The following is a 21,097-nucleotide window of genomic DNA, read 5'->3' on the forward strand; positions in this document are numbered from 1 at the left end:
CTATAAATAAATCTGAAAAGTTATTAACTGTCACATATGCAGCTTCATACTTTTAAAATGGCGTATTACTTGATAGGTTTACATGCTTCCTCATAGTGTCCATTGCTGCAGCTTCTCTTTTCAGCCTCTGTCTGAAACGCTTGGTTTTAGCTACTGTCTCTTTAAGGCCCCCGATAAAGCCCAGACACCCTCTGGTGTGGGATTGGTCACCTGTGGAGGAAATTTTGACCTCCTCTCTCACTTTACAGTTTACTCACACATACACTAATGTATTAGTGGCAAACCATCTGAGGCGAATTGGAGAATTAAACGAGGCAAATCATATCATTTGTGATCTTTGACCGACGATATTCGCTTTGCATTCCAGTATGTGACCGTGAGCTTAATTGGCTTTATAAGCTGGCGAGCCAAACTAGCCGCTAGATGTGCATTATGCAAAAGGGTTGAATTGTGATTTCACGATTCCCAGGAAGTGTCAGTCATACAGCTGATGAGGTGTTTCAGGAGCTTAAGGATCAGTGTTTTTTTTGGTGGATATGATCTGGATTGGGCTTTTTAACTGAGATACTTTCATACACAGAAAACCTACATAACTCCAAAGAGGAAAGAAAAACTACAAATGTAAATGTCTGTAACACATCTCAATAAAAACCCCAAAATATCAACCTCAAAAGGCTAGGGATAAAGTCATTAGGCTACAACACCCGGAAATTACCAAAACATCCAATATTGGTTGAGATATTTCAGTCTCGATTGATGTGGTGGACCAACTGAACCATCAACAGATCAATATTCAAACATTCTTTCTACCTTTTTAAAATTCTGCTCATGTTTCATAGAGGTCATGTTTTGTTTCAGTGTCAACCTCTCTGTACTTGACAGACTCGTACGATCATCAATTAATTCACCATTAGTGAAGGACCTGCCAGCTCTGACGATAACTGGGCCAAGGTTCCGACTTCTCATAATGGGCCAGACTTAGGAGCTGTGGAATGCTGCTCAGTAGATAAATGCTTGTGAATAAATTGTTCTTATACGCTTCTGTCTGGACTTTTCAATGCACAGTGTGGGGTTTGTACCCAGCTGGCTTTTGTTTATGTTGCCTGGCAGCGCTCACCGTCTGTTTAAAGTCGTCCCTCTCCTCCAGGGTGAGCGTGTCGGCCTTGGCGATGACGGGGACAATGTTGACCACCTTGCTGAGGCGCCTCATGAACTCCACATCCAGAGGCCGGAGACTGTGGGAGAAGAGAGAGACAGACTACGAATTTAATTTCATGTATGAATATACAGCTGTGTCTGTGTTGCTCATATGATGAAAATTAAATCTGAATGAGGAAGCGGCCAGTGACAAAGAGGGAAATATTTCAAATTACAACAATGCACATTTATACAATTTCTGCTTAAAGAGTCACTTGTTTGTTAATGTCTTTTCTTTTCATTCCAGAGTGGCGATGCTAAAACCAGAATGGATAAAAAAAAAAAAACACTGCTTTTTCCTCTGGCACTGAAGAAATATTTTCTATTGCACAACTATTTTTTTCTCAGCCAAGACATAAAAGATTCCAGGGACCCTCTAGTGTATTTCCCTTGGAATAATTTAACATATCCTATTTTGTATACACTTCTACTCAAGTTATGTGAAAGAACAATAGAAATGTCAAAGAAAGATTTTAGTTGTGAATCAAATATATTTTCACCATGTCAACAGAGAATACTCTTATGTTCATGTTCATGGATGGATGTGGAAACTTTTCTTGGACCCCCTGGTGGTGTGGCCTCTGGAATCTGCAGACCCCCATTTGAGAACCACTGCTTTAGAGCTTGTGTATTTCTAAGATGTTAATGCAATGGAGGAGAGGAACCACTAGGGGGTGATCATGCTCTACTGTGATACATTCAGCTCACCCTGGTTTCTGATATGGAGCCACATCCTATTACATTAACATATGTTAATCTCCCAGGTGAGATTTGAGTGACGGTAGGAGAGCTTGTACATTCATTATGAAGGCTGATGCATAAAACAGTTGGTCTTTGTGTCTCACATTTGGTCTTGAAATTCGGCTTTTGCTTGACTTGAACACAAACTTGGTATAGTATATTCTCTGCATATTTTTCCTGTTACATCTATGTGAAGCAGCGACAATCCCTGTTCTTGAATCAGTCTGCATTGTTCTTCTCTTCTCCGTTTCTCTCTGCTCCTCCTTCTTGTTTTTTCTGTTTCAATGTTGCCTCTAGCTGCTCCTCCAGACACATTCCGCCCTCATGCTGTCTTGCTCATGCCCTCCAATTAGCCCCAGCCCAAACCAGGCCAGCCTGGTTCAAAGAGCCAGGAGCAGCTGCAGGAGATGCCTGGCTGGCTCTCTTTCTCTCTCTCTCTCTCTCCCCCCACACTGTGAGTGACAGCCATATCACCATGAGCACAAGATGAAACAGAAGAGAGCATGTGATACATAGAGCGAGAGAAGAGAGAGAACAAACAGAGAGGACACCGTAAAGTTATGCGTTCAAGCTGAAATAAAGAAAATACAGAGCATTACATTTTATGCATCTTTCACGCTGTGTGGATGTCGGGCATGTGTCATGCAGAGAGGGAGAGGGCAGGGGTCAGAGAAAGGTCCAGAGGTTGATAATCTCTCTGTGTGAATGTTTGTAAAACATAAATTACATGACTGCGTGCATAGATACAAGAATAAAGAAATGCGTGCTGTGCCATATGCATGACTGAGCAAACACGTCGTGTGCACATGTATCTTTGCACACTAACATATGTTGTACAGACAATAAATATGGATGTATGCACGCATGCACACATTTACACTTACATGCCTGCCTGCATGCATACATCGCCCTATATATTGATAAAAAGCAGTCATGTTTACACAAATTGAAGTTCTATCGTCTGCTCTGTTTTAGTGACGTATAAGAAACCAGCAACCAGAGTCAAAGAGCAGCTTTTTGCTCAGGAAGAAAATGTTAAATGAGTTAGTAACGAGACTACCCAGAGGGAAATACTGCGGCCGACTCCGCCATTATCGGAAATGTCTGCTGATGCCAAGACTGAGTTCTGCTTCATGAGCACGGTTCATCTATCTGAAACCACAGAGGAAGCTTCAAAGCAAATTTACAAACTGGCATTTGAGATGTTTCAAACAAGACAAAGAAAAAAAACACATAATATCTCCAATGATGGAAAAACTTAGAGAGGTACCAGGGAAGTTCTGTGGAAGGAATCCAGAGGCTGTTTTGCATTAGACCCCAATTTAAAACTTCAACCGGTGTTATTGTATGAAATGAAAAAGGAAAAGAAGAGTTTTCTTATATTTCTCCAACGCTTTTTTTTTTTCCTCATGACCCAGAAAAAAATCTGTGGAAGTATGTTTTACCAACAGTTAAGTTATTATGCTTCAGGTTTTTTTTTTTCATAGAAATCCAGATGCGTCTACAATAGATTCAGGCTCCCAATTGAAACATATGCAAACATCACTTACTGAAAATCTGTCTATTTAACTTATAGACTGTATATAAAGATAGACCACATGATAGACCGATCCCATAAAGTGAAGCAGAAGCATCTCCATCGCCACCTGGTGGCTGGGTACAGTACAGGTCATTAACTGCGCAAAATGGCAGCTTTCGTATTCGCCATATTTTTGGTTTTATTTTCTGGATCGTCGGAGGAAGTATCAGCTCATTCGTCTATTTTTACACAGTCTATTATTTAACCCTATTCAAGTCCATGCCAGGTTGAACCAGCCCAAACAGATGTCTCCTATGTTTTCATGCTGTCAACTCTCTGGTTGACTCTAAGGAAGACACCACTTCCTGACAGATGTTCTGTTTGTCACATAAGAGTGCATTTATGTGCATTGTGCATTTATGTATGCATGACTGTGTGTGTGTGTGTGTGTGTGTGTGTGTGTGTGTGTGGACATTTTCACAAAGGAGGAGACATTTCGAGTGGCTGAAGTGTGCAGCTGCAGGCAAGATAACACACAAACGCATTCAGGGTGGTTTAACAAGTGTTAGCATGTCCACTGCCCAGTGCAGTCCACTCCCTGCACAGGTTTACATGAACACACACACACACACACATTCTCTGCAGCAGCAGCTGTGGTGACATGAGCAGATGATGAGGGGTTATGTCAAACAGTGGGGTGCACACCCACCCACCCACAAGTCATCCCCCACTCACAGGCAGAAGGTTCAAGTGGACAACTGTTGAGTTACCAGTGCACTGAAATATGAAGCAGCAGTGGATGCAGCCGTCACTGAGATATGCAGTCAGATAATTTGAAAATTGGTCTATGTTTACAGTTGGTGCACATGAGTGTTTTGTGTTCTTTCATCTGCTTGTGTACTACACAGTTCCCCTATCAGGACGCTGCTGTCGACCACAAATACCCGGAGCCTGGTTGTTTGCCTCCATTACCTCCTTGACCCTCGGTGCATACGAGGACACGCCACTCACCGCAGCTGAATCAAACTAATTACAGAGTCAACTGGGAAGAAAAAGACAGACCCTAATCACTGACAAAGCAGCAGGAGAAATGTGGTCCGTATCATGTCAGTATTAGCAAAGTGAAGCCGAAGCAAACATCATGCGAGCGAAGCAAACAACCTCCACCTGGTTGTTTAACAAGAGACATGTGCTTCGTCAAGACACTGCCAGGTCACTCTGGACGAGACTGGTTTTAATTCTACTAAACCTTTCTTCATTAATTCACTCAGACATAAGACTCTTGCAAAAATTACACCAGTGGTTACGGTTACACTGAGCATGGTATGGTTGTATTGTGTGTTGCATGTGTGTATGTTTTCAAAAATCTTTTTCTGAAATGTGCTCATGTGTGGTCACGGTCAAAAACTGGATTTGATAGATCTGTTCCATCCGTCTGTTTAATAAAAGTAAACATGTTCCAGATGAACAGAAAGAGCCACTCTTCACAAGATTAAACAATAATCAGATCCAGACCGCTCATGAAGCAGCTTGTCCAAATTCTAATTCAGAAGAAAAATACTTTTAGGCTCAGCGATACGACAAATTAGGGCACAGGGAGATTCTGGCAGGTAGAAAATCTCAAAATCTAATATTTCGTACATTTTAATGGACACTGATCGATAAACCTTTAATCAGCTGCATTACTATATTTCATCTATTCCATATAAGGTACTGTTCACATCCAGGGCCTTGTCTCATCTCTGAGACCTTTAGGATTCAGTTTCTTCGCGTAACCCGACTCCTCAAGTGATACTTTATAGTGACTGAGAGGAGAGAATGAGTTCCACATGTGTTCACCGGAGACAGAAAAAAAAGAAGAGCTGGAGAAAGACATAGTTACAAGACCTGTGGAAAGACAATAGGTCAGGGGGAGAGATTTCCCAGAAGGCCTGATTCATCTCTGCAGCTGTGGGAGAGACCGAGAGAAACGAAAGAGGGGGCTGCTGGTCTCTTTGATATGTTATCTTACCAGTGGCCTGTGGGAGGTATGAAGTATATGCAGCAGTGCACTCTGGAGTCTGGGATCCTCTTCTTCCTGTTGATGTTGATCTCCTCCTGCAGGTAGGCTTCATACTGGTCGTTGATGAACTTCATGATGGGCTGCCAGCTGACCAAGGAAACACACGTTAGGGACGAAGGTACAGAGACAATCATTCAAAACATGGCAGTAGGTGAAAGTATAGTGATACATAATGATGATGAATGATGAACAATTAAAGAGATGCAGCACACTTAAAAATGTTATTTGAGATGTAAACTAAATCATAGAACTGGAGCGTGATGAAAGAGGTTTTTATTATCACATTTTTTTGCAAATTTACCTTGAGATGATGTTACTATAACTTAACTCACCAGTTTTCATTGTTGATCTGATCTCCAAATCCCGGAGTGTCGATCACTGTCAGCTTCATCCTCACTCCTTTCTCCTCAACATCTGGAACAAGAGGTGTTGTTTAATAAGTACACACACACACACACAAATCCATAGAGAGAGCAGAACATCAGGAGTATGACAAAGCAGCAGGGAAGTGATTTAAGCTGCAGGCTACTGGACGTGAGCTTTGACCGACCGTGACTGACGGACTTGATCTCGATGGTCTTGGGGATCCTCTCCTCTGGGCTGGGCTGAACAGATTTACGGCTCACCTTGGATTTGAACAGGGTGTTCATCAGAGTGGACTTCCCCAGGCCACTTTGCCCTGAACAGAAAAACACACACACACACACACACACAAGTTAGAGATCCTGGGATCACATTCACTGGTGGTTTTAACCCGAGACAGTCACAAGGGCAAAGCTATTTAAAGCCAAAAGCCTCATTCAATTCAAAACACACAAGTTTATTTTCGGGTTTTCCCAACAAAAGAGTGAGATTGAATTTATGTGTGAATGTTTGTACTGCCTGGATTTTGTGGTGAGTGTGTTTGTGAGTTAATAGTCTGTGTGCATAATAGGGCGGCTGCAGGGTCAGACGAGCAAGCTGTGGAGGTCAAGAGGACAGATGCACTGTATAGACCACACACACACAAGCACACGTTTTAACAATTTTAAGATGCATCACTAAAATTAAACCAGCATGTGGTGAACTCCCTTGAGTCACATTTGCAGTCCACTTCTTAAATCACCTCACTCTCTGTTCTCGCCCTTTCTCCTTTTTTTCTCAACAAAGCAGACAGAAGCTCACAAACAGAACAGTCTACTGTAGTAGAATTTATGTACTGAAGTGTATTTTGTGATAATGACACGTGTTTTTATTCAGCCCTACATGTACTTTAAAATAAATATGTAAAATAACCTGTTTCATACTTAACATAAAGGCTGTGCACATGTTACATATTGGTGTCTCTACATCACAAATCTATGGTGGTGTTTAAGAATACATTATTATAAATGGAGTAGCATTGTTTATTTTACCCTAGAAACACATGCTGTGCTTAACTGCACTAATTTCCATATAGATCAGTTGTTGTAAGTGAAAAACAGCAGTAAAATTTAATCTGAGTTAGATTTTTGTGTTTTGACGACACTTTTTAAATATGTAATTATTTGTGATTTTATATTTTTCATAGCAAAGCGACACCCCCGTGCTGTCTGTTCACAGAACCTGTGGGCTTCCACCGTGGCGTGTGGAGAGATGCCCAACTGCCGGGACCCCAGTGACAATCAGGACGGGTTTTCCCATCACTCTCACTCACTCCTCTGTCAGAAAACTCAACATGCAGTCTTCTCAGTCCTGTGCATTTACCCACACCCACACATTTTATCTCACACCATCACAAACACACACTGAGACACCCCTGCTGCCCTCTCTGCATGGTGCAAATCAAAAGGTCACAGGACCGAGGGGCAGGGATTAGGCAAATGCATCTCATGTTGGAGACCACGAGGGACAGGGCCAAGACCGCAGCTGCTCTAACCTTTCTCGTCCTCAAGATCCGGCCAAGTGATAACTCAGTTAGCCAACCGAAACTTTATTATAATCTCAGAAGGTGCTTAAAGGTCATGTTCCTACCCTGACATTCTATTTTTTTTATCTCTTAACCTCATTAGATGAGAAACCAGGTGAAGACAAATGAAGCCTAGAGCAGAATAAAAGGAGACTAACTGCAGAGCATTTTTTTTTAAACTCCTCTACAATATCTTAAATAAATCAAAAAGTGATAAACCAGATTGATTTGTTTGTATCAACCAGAACAAGCAGGTCAGTACAGGCACTACATTCTGAAATATGACTCCAGTGATGTGTGAGCCAAGTATTTGTAAACACAACATGTTGTGTGTCAAAGTTCCCTCCGGCGATCAAAAATGACCTCATTCCAATTTAAACCCATCATTCTTTTCCTCGCTTGTAAAGTTGAATGTGTTCAACTCCAGTTCACGCAGCGTCAAAGTGTTGTTTCACAACAGTGTTATGTATCATCTAATGAGACAAGTTTCACTTAATCCTTAAGGGGTCGGAGCGCTACAAGTGGATACATGTCACGTCAACGTGCGCTGTGCCTGCAACATTGAAGATAATCTGAGACGCACATGTGAGAAAGAGTTCTTAGTTTGTTAGTTTCCACAAATAAACATCTGGTGAGTCATGTTGTGTCCACCTTCTCTAAAACGATCAGACCATGCGCAACGAGAACAGCACTCAGAAGAGCGCATACCTCCGCTAAGGCCCAACAGTCTCCTTAAATTCAACCAATCTGTCACATGTTCATAAAGATGCATGATTTATTACGTGCAGAATATTGAGAATAAATTCCTAGATTCGCCTTCTGATCCAGATCTGCGACAAGACTTAGACAGATTTGTTCCTGACCTATTCAACATCTTTCCATCAAGTTTTGTAGTTTATGGCGTCTCACTGTGTGCATAAAAGAAGTGCCCTGTAGGGACTGAATTCTACAGTAACTACCATCATGCCAATGTAAATAAACAACTTCTAATTAGGATCGAATTACAAATCTAAATCAGGATTTTCTGAGGCGCTTTATCTCAGCGTGTGACAAAAATAAATGTTGACATTCCCTTCTCTGAGGAAAGTATGTGCGTAGATTTGTTTTTTCTTTCAGACGAGCGGCTGGCATGTGAGAACAAAGATGCCTTCGTGGAGGTGTGTGTGTGTGTGTGTGTGTGTGTGTGTGTGTGTGTGTGTGTGTGTGTGTGTAAGTGCATGACGATGGCAACTAATTGGCGGTGTGTTGCAGATCTCTAAGGAGGTGTGTGAGTGCTCCCTCTGGAACGTGCGCTTCGGCTTCGGAGTAATTGCCACCATTATGCCACTTTCCCAACCTGACAGCCTCCTTTTATTCACTGAAGTGTGTGTGTGTGCATTTGTGTGTGTGTGTGTGTGTGTCACATCATGGATACAAAGAAAAGAGCTTGTTGATGAAAGCTCGTGCTGACTGACCCTCCACACAACAACTGAAGTAGAACCAAACATATATTTCTTTGCTTTTTATGAGTGCATCAAAGCAAATGAGAAGTAACGAAGCAAAGGAGAAGTATCATGATAAATATCATGAAGAAAAAGTGGAAAAGTGTATTTTTAAGGGGAGACTAAACAATGTGTGTGTGTGAGATCCTGACAAGATGTACAGTTTGTATAAGGTGCTGACTGTGCGATGTCTTCTTGCAGAGCACTGTCAGATAGTTGTTACTTGCTTTGCTCTGCAGTTTGTGTTGTTGTAACATAAATTTAATATATTTATAATGGTTACCAACTGATCTTCAGACACAATAACTGTTGTAAACATAAGAAATTTGGAAGCAATTACAGAGGCAAGTTCTCATCTGTGTCACATAAGAGTTTTTTTAACAAGTAAGCTCAATGTCAAGCTCAGCGTCAAAGCAGGAAGAGAAGCTAACAGCTAATCTTTACATCATACCACAGCTGTTAACTTGGATTCATGCAGTGAGGTGAGTTCCTGTTGTCATAGCAACGATATGTTTATACAAGCAATGATTTTACATTAGCCATATATGGGCTAAAACAAATGATTTCCCCGCTAAAATCTCATCATGGCAACTAGAGTGGTGAATTCTATCCATCCATAATCTTATCCTTTGAGGATCGTGGATGGGTGGGGGGGGGGGGATATTTGAGCCAATCCCAGCTGACATTGGGCAAGAGGTGCTGTACACCCTGGACAGTTCACATTCAAAGACAAACAACCATTCGCGGTCACATTCCCATCTACGGCCAATTTAGAGTGTCAGATTAACCTAACCCCAATCTGCATGTCTTTAGACTGTGGGAGGAAGTCAGAGAAAACCCACACAGACACGGGGAGAACATGCAGCTCGATCGAAGGCCGAGAGACCGGAACTTGAATCATGAACCGTTTTCCTGTGAGGTGAGTGCTAACCACTGCCGCACCGTGCCACCTTCGACAAAATCTAGTTATGGCTGCATATAACAAATGTGTCAACGCTGATTCGCGACACACTTACTTCCTGTCACGAATTTAAGAAAAAGTTATAAATTAAAAAGAGCTTACACAGCTCAACTGATCCTGCAGCTGAGCTTTTCTGTTCTGTTATGTCGTAGAAGTGCACGTCACACTCACCCACAATCATGATGTTAAACTCGAAACCCTGCTTCATGGCCTTCCTCCTCATCTGCTCCAGGATGGCATCGATGCCCACGTAGCTGAAGTCGCTGCCTTGGGTCTTCTCACCCTTGACCGGAGGCCCGGGGTGGTGGGGCTTGGCGGACTCAGACATGTTGCTGTGGCTCAGACTGACCTCTGACCCTGAGGGACACGGAGCAAAAGGGACAAAAAGAAGAAGAGAAAAGAGGAGTTTAGTCAAAAAGAAAAGCTGAGTTCACAGTGAAAACGACTGAAGGCACTGATGTGAGAGGTTTATTTCCTGTGTGAAACAGGGTGTATCAGACACAAAGTTCACATCTATGCACACTCGCATTTGTTCAAGACGACACCAGTGAGGTGATAATTTACATTTTGTCGGTCACAAAAAATGCAAAAAAGAAAAAGTAAAGGCAGAAAGGAGGCACATTCACACAGAAACATGAAATAACAAACTAAACTTTCCTGAGTGAAATCATTCCTTCAAAGAAAACACTCACTATACAACTCACTAATAAATCAATCAGGAACAGACACGTCTCCCTCCGTATGTTGCACAAATTTCCATCAGCAATGACCTCATGTTTGCGCACAAGAGAAATATTTCTAAAATAAATGATGTAGAGGTTGAAGCCATAATGAAACACTGCAGCTGTAGATTCAAGCTTAATTTCATATTTGTAAAAGGAAACAAAACAATGGAGAGGTCAGGAGCTGCCAGCTGCAGATCGCTTACACCTTACCTCACTTTAAGGTGAATCCAAGACGGAGGCTGAACGCCAAAGCACAGCTGCAACAAGCGAAGTAAAAAAAAAACAGGGCTCGACTCTGCCAAGCGCTAGCATGTGCATGCAGCAGCCGCCTCAGCGATTAAAGTAGGAGGAGACAGCGTTTCCTGGGCTGCCACAGAAACTCGCTGTAGTGGTGAGAGACTAGAAACCACAGAAACATACAGCTGAAGGGACTTTCTCTGTCTGGAAACCTGAATGACAGACACGTACAGTTAAGAAGCTATGTTTTGGGTGTATTATTTTAGTGTTGAGGAACATAAGAGGCCTTTGTGCTTTTGATTTGTCTGTCTGACATCACAAGGCTGCAAACTGCCTGTGTTTATTTAATGAAAAACACGACAACAGTGGAAAATTTCTTGACATCAAGTCTCTTAAGAGTTTTTTTGACTTCCTGGACATCACAGATAAGACAGAAAGTATGAAATGGAGGCAGAGCAGTTAGTTGGAGGATGTGATCTGGCTACAAGCACCAATTTCCTCTGATGCACACGGTTGTCACTGCGGAAGAAGAAAAACCTTCCTCTCTGGCTCTTTGTCACTTTGTCCTGGAAGAAGTGTCTCCAGTGAGCAGCTGCACACACACTGAAGGAGTATTACAGTTGACTGTATAATATATAAGATTGAATGGGAAGTTTTAAGCATGCATATTCCTCCAAGGCCGAAAACTTTCACTAAATGTAATCAATCCGCAACAGATTTCACGCAAAATGTCCATAAACTAGCAATTTTATAAAAGTGCAAAAGAAGTTATTGACTCCACTCCTTTGTTCCATCCATGCCAAAACTGAATGGGTTCTCTCTTGGCCCGTGTCCAGTCGTTCCCACCATTCATCCAACCGAGTTTTGTGGAAATCTGTTCAGTAGCTTTTGCGTCATCCTGGTGACAAACCAACAAACAGGATCAGACAGGGGTGAGCACCAGCAGCCTCCTACACAGATCCAGACCCATGGGAGTACTGATGAATGAGCTGATACATTCTCTGAATCATTTTACACGCAGAAGACAAGAGTTGCAATTTTGGATGAGGAAGGGCTGCACCACACCTTCAGCAGTTTCAACTCTATCCGTCCAACCTCCAACCTTCACTTCCCACACAGTGTGATGAACTGTGTGGCTTGGCTGAAACTCAATCTTTGGAAAAGGGGAAAATCCCCGTGTGCCCATCAACAGTCGGTAAGTGTTCAGTTTAAGAGGTTGCGATGTTTTTTGATAATTTACACACCCGAAAGGGGCAATTTCCCTTCATGCTTGGGAATTCATTTTACAGTAACAGCGATCCTAACATTGAGGTGGCAGCTGATGCTGTAATAAACCTCTGAGAGTCCTGCATCACGGTGGGCTACAGCTGATTTAGTGCTGCACTCATGGCCTCAGGAAACCTGACACAGAAAACGTATTATGTCTTGGACACAAAAATCCTCCGGTATTTGGAATAATTCATCTTTAGTCTGCTGTTAAAGTGTAACGCTGCTCTCCTTTCATGTTTTCATGTTCCATGGATAATGTGTTGAAAGCAGCTCTCACATATGCACTGAGCTTGGGATAATCTCTGGACATTCTCCACAGGGGCTGTGTGTGTGAACGCAAATGTCCACGTAAGAATCTCTGGATCCTCTGTTGACTTTCTCTGACCACTTCCCAAGAATAAAGTCCGAAGCAGAATATCTGTGCAGCAGGAGATCCTCTATTGATGAAGTTTCAAACACGTTACAAATACAAAAATTAAAACAAAAGAAAACATCTCAATATCATACATTTTCAATATCTCTGCATGAAAAAGTTGTGCCATGCGCTAGAAGAACACTGATGAAGATGCCGAGAGAGTTTTTGGTGAGAAGAGCCAGCGCTGTGGACTAAAAACATATGATCTCTGTAAAGAATGTGTATGTAGCATCCTGCCTCTGTCTGCAGCACCACCCCTCACCTAAACACTACAGACATGTTGTGTTATTGAGCAGTGTTGTTCATGTGTGAAAAGCAAATTCCAACTTTAAAAGAGAACTGCACCCTGATCTGTAGTAGGGCTGATCGCAAATCAGATTCAGTCTAACTGGATGGGTAACTGTTTGAATGGCACAATATAAAATTAGCTCTAATGACATATACTCCAGGTCTACAGACAAAACGGCCTTCTGAGCACCCTGACCACGCCACCACATCCTCCCAGTCGCCCCCTCCCCCCCCCAGGCCATCTGCTGGCTTCTCTCTCCGCTTCCCTCCGAGAATAGACAGTCACACTGTGGCAGAGACAAACACGCTGCCGTGGTAACAAAAACAAGCACATGTGAGCCATGTGAACACAGCGGAAAAGGGAAGAACAAGCCAAGCAGCACACGGGACAGTCGACGTGTTACCCGGCTTGACAACCACCAGCTGTTTGGATATTCACTTCCCTTTCTCATAAAGTCCAGTGCCATTTCTGTCAGTGTTGGTTCCTAATCATACCCCTTTCATTACAAAGCTGAGGCGTCGTTTAGCAAACCGCCAGTAGCTGCTTTTTCGAACAACTGTCCCTTGTTTACCCGACTAACAGCTCTGCCAGTTACAAGGAGGCCTCAGAAGTGTCCATTCATTCTCCATGTGTTTTGATCCTCCACAGACAAAGCATGTCTAACCTCTGCCACTGCAGAAGCAATGACCCTTCTGGTTAAACAACCTCATTACACGTGAACAGTGACTGCAGCTGTGTTTTGCAGCCACTCGCTAACATACTATTCATACTGAGTATGATGTTTGAATGAGTAATCCAGCTGCTTTATATGCAGATTTTGTATGTACGAGAAAAGCCCAGATGAATACTACACATGCATCGGTATGAGCTGTGAGCTCACCGGACACATTCAGCTTTGTGTCCGGTGAGCATGCATTGTGGACACTTTGGCGGAATGGGGGACGCTAGGATCAAATGGCTGACCTTCTGGCAAGTGGGGGACCCGCTCAACCTCCTGAGCCACAGCCTCCCCATTTACGTCCATAATGAACGTTTCCCTATTGTCATTAGGAATGAATACATCGCTCGACTATGCGTTTTCTTACGATAGATGAGGATGCTCAGCGCCTCATTAAATGTAGGGCTGAGGATGAATGATACATCACGACTCAGATACTGACTCAGTGGCCATTAAAACCAAAACTGCTCTTAAAATGACAGAGACCGAGCGGATGCATTGAAATGGAGCAATGAATCAGACATGTGAGATGTCACTGGATAAAATAATTCATTTAAAAAGCACTGTTTTATTTAATAGAAGCCAAATCAGAAGCTGACGTGAATCAGTGGGAAGCAAAGTTTCATTCAAATAAAATGAAAATGGGAAACGGACCTGTGCAAAGAGCCAAACAAGTGTCTGATATTTGGCCATTATCTCCCTTCATCAACCCAAACTGTCAAAAAGAGAACATCTTTAATAAACTCCAAACAGATGTTATGTGAAGATAAGTTCCAATAGATACACTGCTGAGGTTTGTTGCTTTTGCCTCCTGACGAGCAGAAGCTGCACCTAAGGATTATCTGATCTGAGAGCTTTGAGTAATGAATTGAGGTGCGTTCAGGATTTTTACTTGCATGATTAAATAGATCCCATCAAAGAGATGACTCTGGTGTTTTATCTTCAAACGAGGGCACTTGTAGCTGAATGGCGTCTGTTGTAAGTGTGATCGTTGGTGTTAACATGCAATGCCTTACATTTCTAAAGACGCAGTAATCTAGCTCGTTCATGGTTTGCAATACAAGATTCTCTGAAAGACAAGATAACTGGTGAAAAATGTTGTTGGCGTTGGGTTTCCCTGTTTGTAGCAGCGGACAAAAACCACAGAGTTTGTTTCTGCGCTAGAACAGTTTTACACATGAATGTCAGTTTTAGTCTTCAGTCTTCACACGGGGAAACAGAATGCTCAGCTTGTGAAAACAGTTATAGTTCAGCTCTGAATGTTTTCTGTGGCTCTGAAGGCAGCGTCTGAGAAAATAACTTGAGCTTGGAGTATATCAAACTTTTCAGAGTTTGAAAGATTTACCAAGCAGGACCATGAGAGAACTTATGCATTGAATTATGGGAATGGTATAGCTTCTTTTGGGGGGAGATTGGCTCATACTCTAGACTAACCAGTGCACAGCAGGCCAGGGTCAAACTAGTAAATATGGATTATTACCATTCGGTAATCACTGCTAATCTTGTGGACAAACCTGGGACAAACTGCACAAATCCACAGACTTGTCACCATTACATTAATTTGGGCTAATTTTGGCAAACACTACAGCACAATATAGGAGAATGTACTGCTGTCAACCCTGAACTCCATTAAAGCTCAGTGGAAACCAGAAAATACAACACAGGCTTTCACAGAACAATTCTTTTCTGGCGTAAACCTTCGCAGGAAAGTAATACATCATGGTAACGTTTCAAAAAGCAACATGTAAACATTCTGCTGACATTTATCAACAACCACTACTCTGAAGCATGAAGGACGCCGTGCTCTTTCCCCAAACTGGCCTGTAACCCAACCTTCCTGGAAAACCAACCCAAAGTGTTTCCCTCCGATCAGATACAACAAGAGAATCAGCTTCCCACTCTAGATTCACATAACTCACCGCGCCCCTCCTCTCAAGGCCTTCATTAAAACCCCATCAGAAACATCACATCCATCCTTACAGTTTAATATTCACTGGCTGGAACTCGAGCCATGTTCCAGAAACAAAGCCACACCACAACTTCTCCTGTTTTGCATTACTTGGGAAAGTTAGGTTGTGCATGTTATTGTTTGACTGCAGCTCGGGGCCATGACAATTTAAAGAAAAAGGCACAAAAGCAAAAAGAAACAAAGATGGAGAGAAATTCTAAAATGATTTGCATGATGAGCCAAAGTGTTGAAAGGGTTCTGTTGATAAAAGACGCTGTGCATAAGGAACTGGTCTGTGTATAATTGACCATGTTATAAATTGTTTTCGGCTCTGGATTCAAACTGTTAATTTCACATAGTTTGCCATCATGGAAGAAGCTTTTAATGCTCTGATGTTTGGCTTCACATCCAAGAGGAAGAGTTTGAAAACCCGGCTGCACACACACAGGATACACTCACAGGAAAGTCAGTCCCATGAAAATATTATTATAAATATCTACATCCATTATGTGTGTACAAATTATTCTAACCCTATTATTATGGTTTGTTTAAGTTGATTCTATTCCCATTTATTATTGCTGTATTCATCTTATCGACACTACTGTCTATTATTCTCATTTATTACTACAAAACTTTTTTTTTGCTAATGAAGCTTCCCTGCAAAGGTTTTTCACTTGTTTTTGAATATAAGACTATAACCATCTTGAATCTTGAGCTTTGTTGTATCGAAACACATAAGCATGCCAAAATCAGATTCAGCCATGCAATTTGATTTTACAGGGGAAATCTACCAACTTGATGTCCAAGACTTAATCACAAACCCGGCCTCTACTGAAGATAGGAAATTAGGTTTATCCAGCTTTGATTCCTCTGGAAGTTTCAGTGGACTAACTTTCTATAAATCAAACCTTTTAATCTCTGGTGAACAACTTGCCTTTGATAGAGAGGAATATTATTGATAAATATCCTTTTTCTTTAAACAAAGTAAATTTGAAAATATCATGTCCTAGCCAATTGGATTTCTCTGAGGTAGTACCCTGCTAGTAGTGAAATATTTTACTTGGTTTTCTTCCAACCCTTGACTTCAGTCTGTCGAAGAATATGTTCCTTAGGGGCTGGAGATTTGGGTAAAGAAGGGATCATGTCTGCTCTTCCACTCACACACTTTAACTCACAGATACTGACAGCTCTTAAACACTGTCTGCTATTTGAAACAACATTTTGAACATGGTTCCCATGAGGTGAAACCCCTGAATCTCTGCCCGAGTACAGCTTCCTCTCTCTCCTCTGTGTGTGTGTGTGTGTGTGTGTGTGTGTGTGTGTGTGTGTGTGTGTGTGTTCTTCAGTGTTTCTCTGTTACTGTCCTGTGTTTTCTCAGATTGGAGTCTGATCAATGACAGTACTGGAAAACTCCTGCTACATTCCTCACAAGGGAAAGGCAAAGTTCGGGGAATGTCCGGACCCAATTTTTCTGGACTACTTCCAGAGTTTTTGTCTGAAAACTGCATTAGTGGCTTCACAGTTAGAACAGAGCATTTCCCAGTTTTTACCTGTTGCAGTTGACTTGAATGTCAATTGTGAACATGTGTTTAAACGGAGCACAGGTCACTAGCTTATTGCTACGCTGCGTTCTGTTTGACGGGGACATAATGGTATATTCTCGACAGGTAGTGACAGAGTGGGGTCGACAGAGGGGAGCTGGGAGGACACACTGAGGTTCTCACGGCGCAGTCAAGTAACTCCAACAGGAAATCCCCCTCTCTATCCCCCGGCCATACTTTGAACCCAGAGGAACACGCATCATAATAACTCCCTGCAGTCGAGGTCTGGCGAGGTCGATGACAGCCGCGGTTGACACAAACAGATGCCGCCGCTTCAGAAAGCAGGTCTGAAGAATTCAACTGGCCCCACTCCGTCTTTTAGTCTTGTCACTTGTGTCAGCCCACTGAGAGTGAGACCCCTGGCCTGACGTGGAGCAAAGCAGATGGTGCCGTTCGGCGTGGAAATGTAGCCCCATGCACGGAAACTTCTGGCGAGTGTAGATAATGACCTGTCCCCAAAACACCTCCTGAGAAGACTCGGAGGGAAGAGCTGTGCGTGGTCAGAGGGCACGAGGGGAGATAGATGAGATGGGAGATGATGGCTACAATAACAGCGACAAGCCGGAAAACCCAACAAGAGTGAGCACACTCCGAACAGATAGCTGTAAGCAGAGACTGAGATAATGAGAAACCAAAAGGCCAACGCAGCGGGGAAGCCATTGTGGTGGCGAGTGCGATCGTCCTGGGCAGCTCCCAGCACTGCAGGCAGAGCGACCGCAGCTGTAACTCAAAGACCAATCATTTCTGGGAAACACGAAGGGGGAACGAGCCACAAAGACGTCCACAGCTGCAGTAGAGGGAACTGGTACAGGGACAAATAGAGCCCATGCTGCAGTAAATCACAAACCACCAAGTATGATCTGGGAAAGGGGCTGGTTTGAATATCTCAAGATGGATGCTGTGAAGTGTTTAATGAGAGGAAATGAGAGCTGATTCCTGCACTTTATGATTCTTTGTAGAGCCACACTGACTGTCGGCCAACATGAGCCTCCTACAGACATATTGGTGTTTGCCGATACGCGCTGATACAAAAACTTTTATTTTACAGAGTAAACAATGCAGAAAATATTTGGCATTTATGCTTTTTATGAAAAAAGATGAATTCGAAAAAACCCTATATATTTGGTTTTCCTTTATATTTATAGTAAAGTCTATGGTTAATCTGTAAGATATTAGGCCTTAATAAAATTTCTTTGACATAACAGTGGTAGTATCCTGTTCTTCCTTTAACACATGGAAAACGATCAGGACAAAAAGTCAAATCCATATTGGAGGCCTCTACTAGACAGTATAACAGCAAATGTCTGCTCATCTCTTTTATACTTTAAGTTATGAGAGTAAAATTTATTTCTTGACCAATGAACAAAAAGCTCCCATACTTGCTAAATCTAAAATCGAGAATAGGAATCCATGAGCAAACAGCAGGGAAGGAACTCAAGAGAAACGAGAGTTGGCGATCCAGACTGTCAATGAATAAACCATGAGAAATCTGGGGTGACAGTTAAGAAATTTCATTCTGTAAAAATATTTCTCAACGATAAGCTCTCGACAGTAATATGGGGATCGATTGTGACGCAAACAAGCACGAGTTGTTTGTGAAGTAGACTCCGAGACACATTCTGTGATTAACAATGATCGCTTCCGAATCAAAAGCAAAGTGACAGCCTGAGCCTCAAAACCTGGAGGCGTGACGCTGCCACGTCGCTGAAGAGACAACCCCCCCCCCCCCACACCCCTCGAGTGTCTGCAGACAACTTGTCACCTCTGACAGGACACAACATATTTGACTGCCTCCTATGCGTGACTGACATGTTGATGAGGACACATCCTCTTGCTGTGAGCGGCTACAAAGACACTCTACACATACAGAAGTGTACCATCGCCAACTTCCTGCTGCATTTTACAAAACTGCGGGTGACAAAACCACACACAAAAACATAACACCACTTGCAGATTGGAGGAGGACAAGAAGGACCACGTCCATGTGAGACTCCGCTCTATACACATGGATACACTTAGCCCGAGAGCGATGAAGACATACTGTAATGTAGGGGACAAATACCTCAGACCAACAGCCTGGTTGTTTACTCTAAACCAAGTTGACGCCTTTTCTCCTTTGAGCTCTGCTGCCTTCAGGGCAAATTCTTTGGTCAAAAAAACAGGCCAGAAGTAAAGTGAAGGCTCCGACATGATGGGGACAGGTCTCCACAGCAGCGAGTAGTTTCGATCGACTCATAAAACCAGGTTTCAAATCTTTGTGTGCACCTGAAAACACAATGCAGGGTTTCTTGGAATTGATATCTCCGACGACACTTGTTATGTGATATCAGGCTTTTAATTACAGCAGAGGAGAACCGCACACACACACACACACAGGGGGAGCCTGTGAATTTATTTCATGCTGCTGGGCCCCAAACAATCCTAATGAAGTGTTTATCTGTGGTGATTGAATTACTTATTATCGTGAAGCTAATCTGATTAACATTATGCAAACAATGGCTGAGTGGCTTTAACTGGCGCCTATCGTGAAGCATGTGGTAATAAAGCTTTATGTAAATCAGATAGGAGGCAGCATTTGAGGATTCACAGGCTCTGTGTGATCAACACCGCTGCCGTAGCAACTGAATATCCCCGGGGTGTGTATCAATAAAGTTTCATCTCATATCATACAGTCGTCTCAATGAGCATTTCTACGTGACTACACTAATCATATACGGGAAAAACATCACATGTTTCAGTTTTCTTGAGTATTTAATGAGGTGTTGAGAGATTCTAGATGCAGAATCCAACCAACGCAACTTTTTTGAACTTGTTTTTCCGCTTGCTGGCCTCTGGGGCCCAAAAGAATTTAAGCTAATTGAGTAACCACAGCCTAATGTTCTTCCCACCAGAAGACCAAAAGGAAGAGTTCACTATTCCCCCTGGAGGAGCGAAACTAGACAAGAAATGAAATTGACCAGTGCCTCTCTTCACCCTCTCCTAGAAATTGGAAACAAACTCCCTACGAGAGCAGCAGACACGAGGGATTTTTTCAAAAAACCAAATCACATTGGAACCAGCCATGGCTTCATCAGAGGCTGCACAGCTGGATCCCAGTGGGTCTGCACACTGGCCTGATGTGTGAGGAGTTGCTGGAGAAGACATGGCCCCCAGCCACTGGGAAACTTAAAGAGCAACAGGGACTTCTCCTGATTGGTCAACCCCGGGTCCCATTATGGGGGGGTTGATTATCCATGCATGCTCCAGAGCTGAGGAGACAATGGGAGGGAGAGGGAGAAAGAGAAGAGGAGGGGAGTGAGTTGGAAGTGACCCCCCAAAACTCTCCCCTCTGGCTCAACAATGAGGAAGGACAGAGAAGGGGGGGGAGGAGAGAAATAGAAAAGACACGAGGCCTGCGAGCAGCACGAGTAGTTTACTGTGGAACTCATGGTAACAACACCCCCCCTCTCTCTCTATCTCTCTCTATCTCTCTCTCCACACTTTAACACTACACACACACAAGACACCAGGTCAAGGAACTCTGACACCATCCGTCCAGATCTGCTCCTCCCTCCCTCCCCCCTCCACACGGATCCCTTCTCCACCATCATGCACAGGCATCAACAAGACAACAAGAAAGCGACTCACCCAACCCTTTCCTCTCCTGCTCCTCTCTCTTCCTCTCACACTTCTCTTCCTCTCTCTCTCTCTATCACTGCTCCAGCTTGTGAGGCTGCTGTGCTGCCGCGGCTCTGCTGGCCACGCCCACACCACAGTCACGTGACCGCCGGCACTCGGCAGCCACACCCCTCATTCAAGAGAGAGTGAATGGAGAACAACGTGGAAGTGGGGGAGCCAGCTCAAGACATGTGATATCAAGTGAACGCTCCAGAGGGCAGTGTGTGTGTGTGTGTGTGTGTGTGTGTGTGTGTGTGTGTGTGTGTGTGTGTGTGTGTGTGTGTGTGTGTGTGTGTGTGTGTGTGTGTGTGTGTGTGTGTGTGTGTGTGTGTGTGCGTGCGTGCGTGCGT

General features: G+C 43.1%; 1 protein-coding gene across 5 annotated transcripts in view; it reads right to left on the reverse strand.

Annotated features, from left to right (window-relative positions):
• septin9b (septin 9b) overlaps positions 1-21,097 on the reverse strand; it is a 59,561-nt gene that overhangs the window by 6,898 nt on the left and 31,566 nt on the right. For 3 of the 5 annotated variants that reach the window (XM_061085861.1, XM_061085852.1, XM_061085869.1), the window contains 5 exons: positions 10,060-10,245; positions 6,070-6,198; positions 5,852-5,933; positions 5,469-5,606; positions 1,118-1,235 (listed from right to left, as the gene is read on the reverse strand). In XM_061085861.1, coding sequence (XP_060941844.1) covers positions 1,118-1,235; positions 5,469-5,606; positions 5,852-5,933; positions 6,070-6,198; positions 10,060-10,245 — 653 coding nt within the window. Of the gene's footprint in view, positions 1-1,117; positions 1,236-5,468; positions 5,607-5,851; positions 5,934-6,069; positions 6,199-10,059; positions 10,246-10,823; positions 10,869-20,717; positions 20,786-21,097 lie in introns of those variants that run through there. The other 2 variants (XM_061085879.1, XM_061085888.1) reach the window with 2 other exon arrangements.

Source organism: Limanda limanda, chromosome 2, assembly GCF_963576545.1.
Source record: "Limanda limanda chromosome 2, fLimLim1.1, whole genome shotgun sequence".
NCBI classification, from domain to species: domain Eukaryota; kingdom Metazoa; phylum Chordata; class Actinopteri; order Pleuronectiformes; family Pleuronectidae; genus Limanda; species Limanda limanda.